This window comes from Schistocerca americana, chromosome 2 (assembly GCF_021461395.2).
Source record: "Schistocerca americana isolate TAMUIC-IGC-003095 chromosome 2, iqSchAmer2.1, whole genome shotgun sequence".
Classification (NCBI taxonomy): domain Eukaryota; kingdom Metazoa; phylum Arthropoda; class Insecta; order Orthoptera; family Acrididae; genus Schistocerca; species Schistocerca americana.
The window spans coordinates 787,808,285-787,810,756 of record NC_060120.1 but is presented as its reverse complement, the minus strand read 5'-3'; the positions used below and the strand labels follow the sequence as shown (position 1 = coordinate 787,810,756).

The 2,472-nt window shown below is 40.9% G+C and overlaps 1 protein-coding gene across 1 annotated transcript; it reads right to left on the bottom strand.

Moving 5' to 3' along the window:
• Positions 1–837: 837 nt before the first annotated feature.
• Positions 838–1,839, bottom strand: LOC124594434 (MFS-type transporter clz9-like). Its single transcript, XM_047132810.1, has one exon. It carries the CDS (start codon positions 1,837–1,839, stop codon positions 838–840), a length of 1,002 nt encoding a protein of 333 aa, XP_046988766.1.
• Between the last annotated feature and the right edge of the window lie 633 nt (positions 1,840–2,472).

Genomic DNA, 2,472 nt, shown 5'->3' with positions numbered 1-2,472 from the left:
CATATTAACATTCTGGGGCATGTAAATGGCAGGAAAACTCTTTGAATACACTGCAAGAGTTGTAATGTAAGTTTATTTTAGAAATAAGTGGAATGAGATGATACATAGACCTTTATAATTACTTGTTTTTACAAACGCTTCATACAGAACTGTAGGTACTTACTGCTTATTAGCTCTTCAGATTTTTACATTCAATCAGCAATCAAAATTGTTCTGACAGCAGTAAGTTTCCGTATCGTAATAGGAACAATAATTCTAATCATTACATTTTCAATGAACACATGAATAATGATTTGTGAAATTGGTTTGGCTCATTTAAATCATTTTTTACAGGTGGGGCACAGGAAATTTAGCACTTTGTCTTTTCGTGTCAGCCCTACACAATCTTCATGCACGTATTTCATACATTTTCTGCAAAGTCTCATGTCGAATATCCTGTCTTCACAGCATACGTGACAAAACCAGCCAGCCTCTTGCAACACATTCTTAGAAGCAGAACTGCTGCTTGCTTCAGTGGAGTCTTCATTTTTGCATTTTTTTCTTCTGAATGTTCATTATTGAGGGTGAAATTTTTTTGGCGACGTGAATCTAACTTAGACTTAGTGCTTTCGTTGGTACCATTTTTCTTTTGAGTCTGCGTGAATAGTGCCTTAGATACGACTTGCGCCTCGTAAGTTAATGCCTTCTTCCGCGGTGTTTGGTTTTTGTTCTTCAGCTTTGGGGTTTGCATATTTCCTTGAAAGAACACTCGAGATCTTCAGGTGCGTCACTATCTTCAAGACTGAAGTCACTTAACTATCCTTTACTGAATATGCCTCGCTTTCTGATGAACTGGAATCAGTGGACTGTGCGCCCCTTTTTACGGGAAGCCTTTGGGACTGATTGAGTCTCTGGCAGTTTCTCTGTTTCAGGGGTAATTGTCATGTCATTTTCTAGGTCAGGACGCTCTGATGGACGAGAGGGAGCAAATGCAGTGTCTGGAATAGCTTCTGGGTCAAAAGGATAAATCCCTGTCGCACGAAACCCATTTACTGGGGATGCTGCTTTTGGCCACACCTTGCTGAAGATTTTTCCAAACACACGTCTATTAATTGCTCTGTTTTCTTCCCTTTCATATGTAGACCAGTACAGCTGAACTTCGTCATCCCAGTACGACTCAAACGGCTTGAATACTGATTTATCCATGTGCTGCAGCTCATGTGTTGTGTTGCTGGGCAAGCAGTAAAGTCTGATATTGTGCTCTTCAGCAACGTCGCAAATTTCCGGGTCCAAATGTGACGATGCCCCATCAAATATCAAAATAACATCTTTTGCAGGCTTGTATTTGGCAAAATGATGAATCCATTTGATGAATGTCGCAGTATTCATTGAGCCCTTATCTGTCATTTCTACTGCAGTCCCAAGTGGCAAATAGTCTCCCCATTCTGGCTTGCGAAGCTTTCCTTTGAAAAGTATCATAGGACGAATAACCTGTCCCACTGCATTCCCACGCGAGACAATGGTAACATTTTTCCCATGTTCTGGGGCAACAAAGTGCAAGTGTTTCACACCTTTCTTGGCTAAAACATCAGGAGACATGTGGAGTGCGAGGCGACATCCCTTTTCGTCCATATTGTAGAAAAGGTGGGGTTTGTCAAATAATTCCAATTCGGACAAGACCGTTTTCAGTTTCTGAAAATGTTCATTTACAATAATCTTGTTCAGCTTTGCAGCTCTTCCTGGATTCAAGTGTTGTGCCTTCCTTCTTGCAATGTCTGTGTGTCTTTGTAGGAAGAGCTTGAGCCACTTGCGTCCAGCCAATCTCTTCGTCTCATTAAAAGGATTCTGCACACTATTCATTTCACAATATACATATACACATTTTCTGAGCACATTTGATGTAAATGGGTACCCAACTTCAGCGAGACGAAAAATTCTTTGGCAAAGTTCTCTTTCCTGAGCTTCGTACAAACAAGTTTTTCTTCCCAAACGTTTGGTTGTTAATCCAGAACGTATGTGGTTGCGTAATGTACGTCGAGGAATCCAGTATGTTTTCGAAGCGGCTCTGACAGGCATCCCTTCAGCAACAGCTTCTACAGCTCGTTTTAAATTATCTGCATCCCATGTCGCTCGTTTTTTCTGTGGCTCCATCTAAAAACAAACATTACAAGTAATGGTTCAAATGGCTCTGAGCACTATGAGACTTAACTTCTGTGGTCATCAGTCCCCTAGAACTTAGAACTACTTAAACCTAACTAACCTAAGGACATCACACACATCCATGCCCGAGGCAGGATTCGAACCTGCGACCGTAGCAGTCCCGCGGTTCCGGACTGCGCGCCTAGCATTACAAGTAAGCCTGATGTTCCTGAATTAGGTTTATAAAACTGTGATTATATATATTTTTAAAGTACCGTACTTCAATTATAGCTACTAAACGTTATTGATCTAAATGCAGATCGCCCTGTCACAAAGATTACCAAGAACGAATTT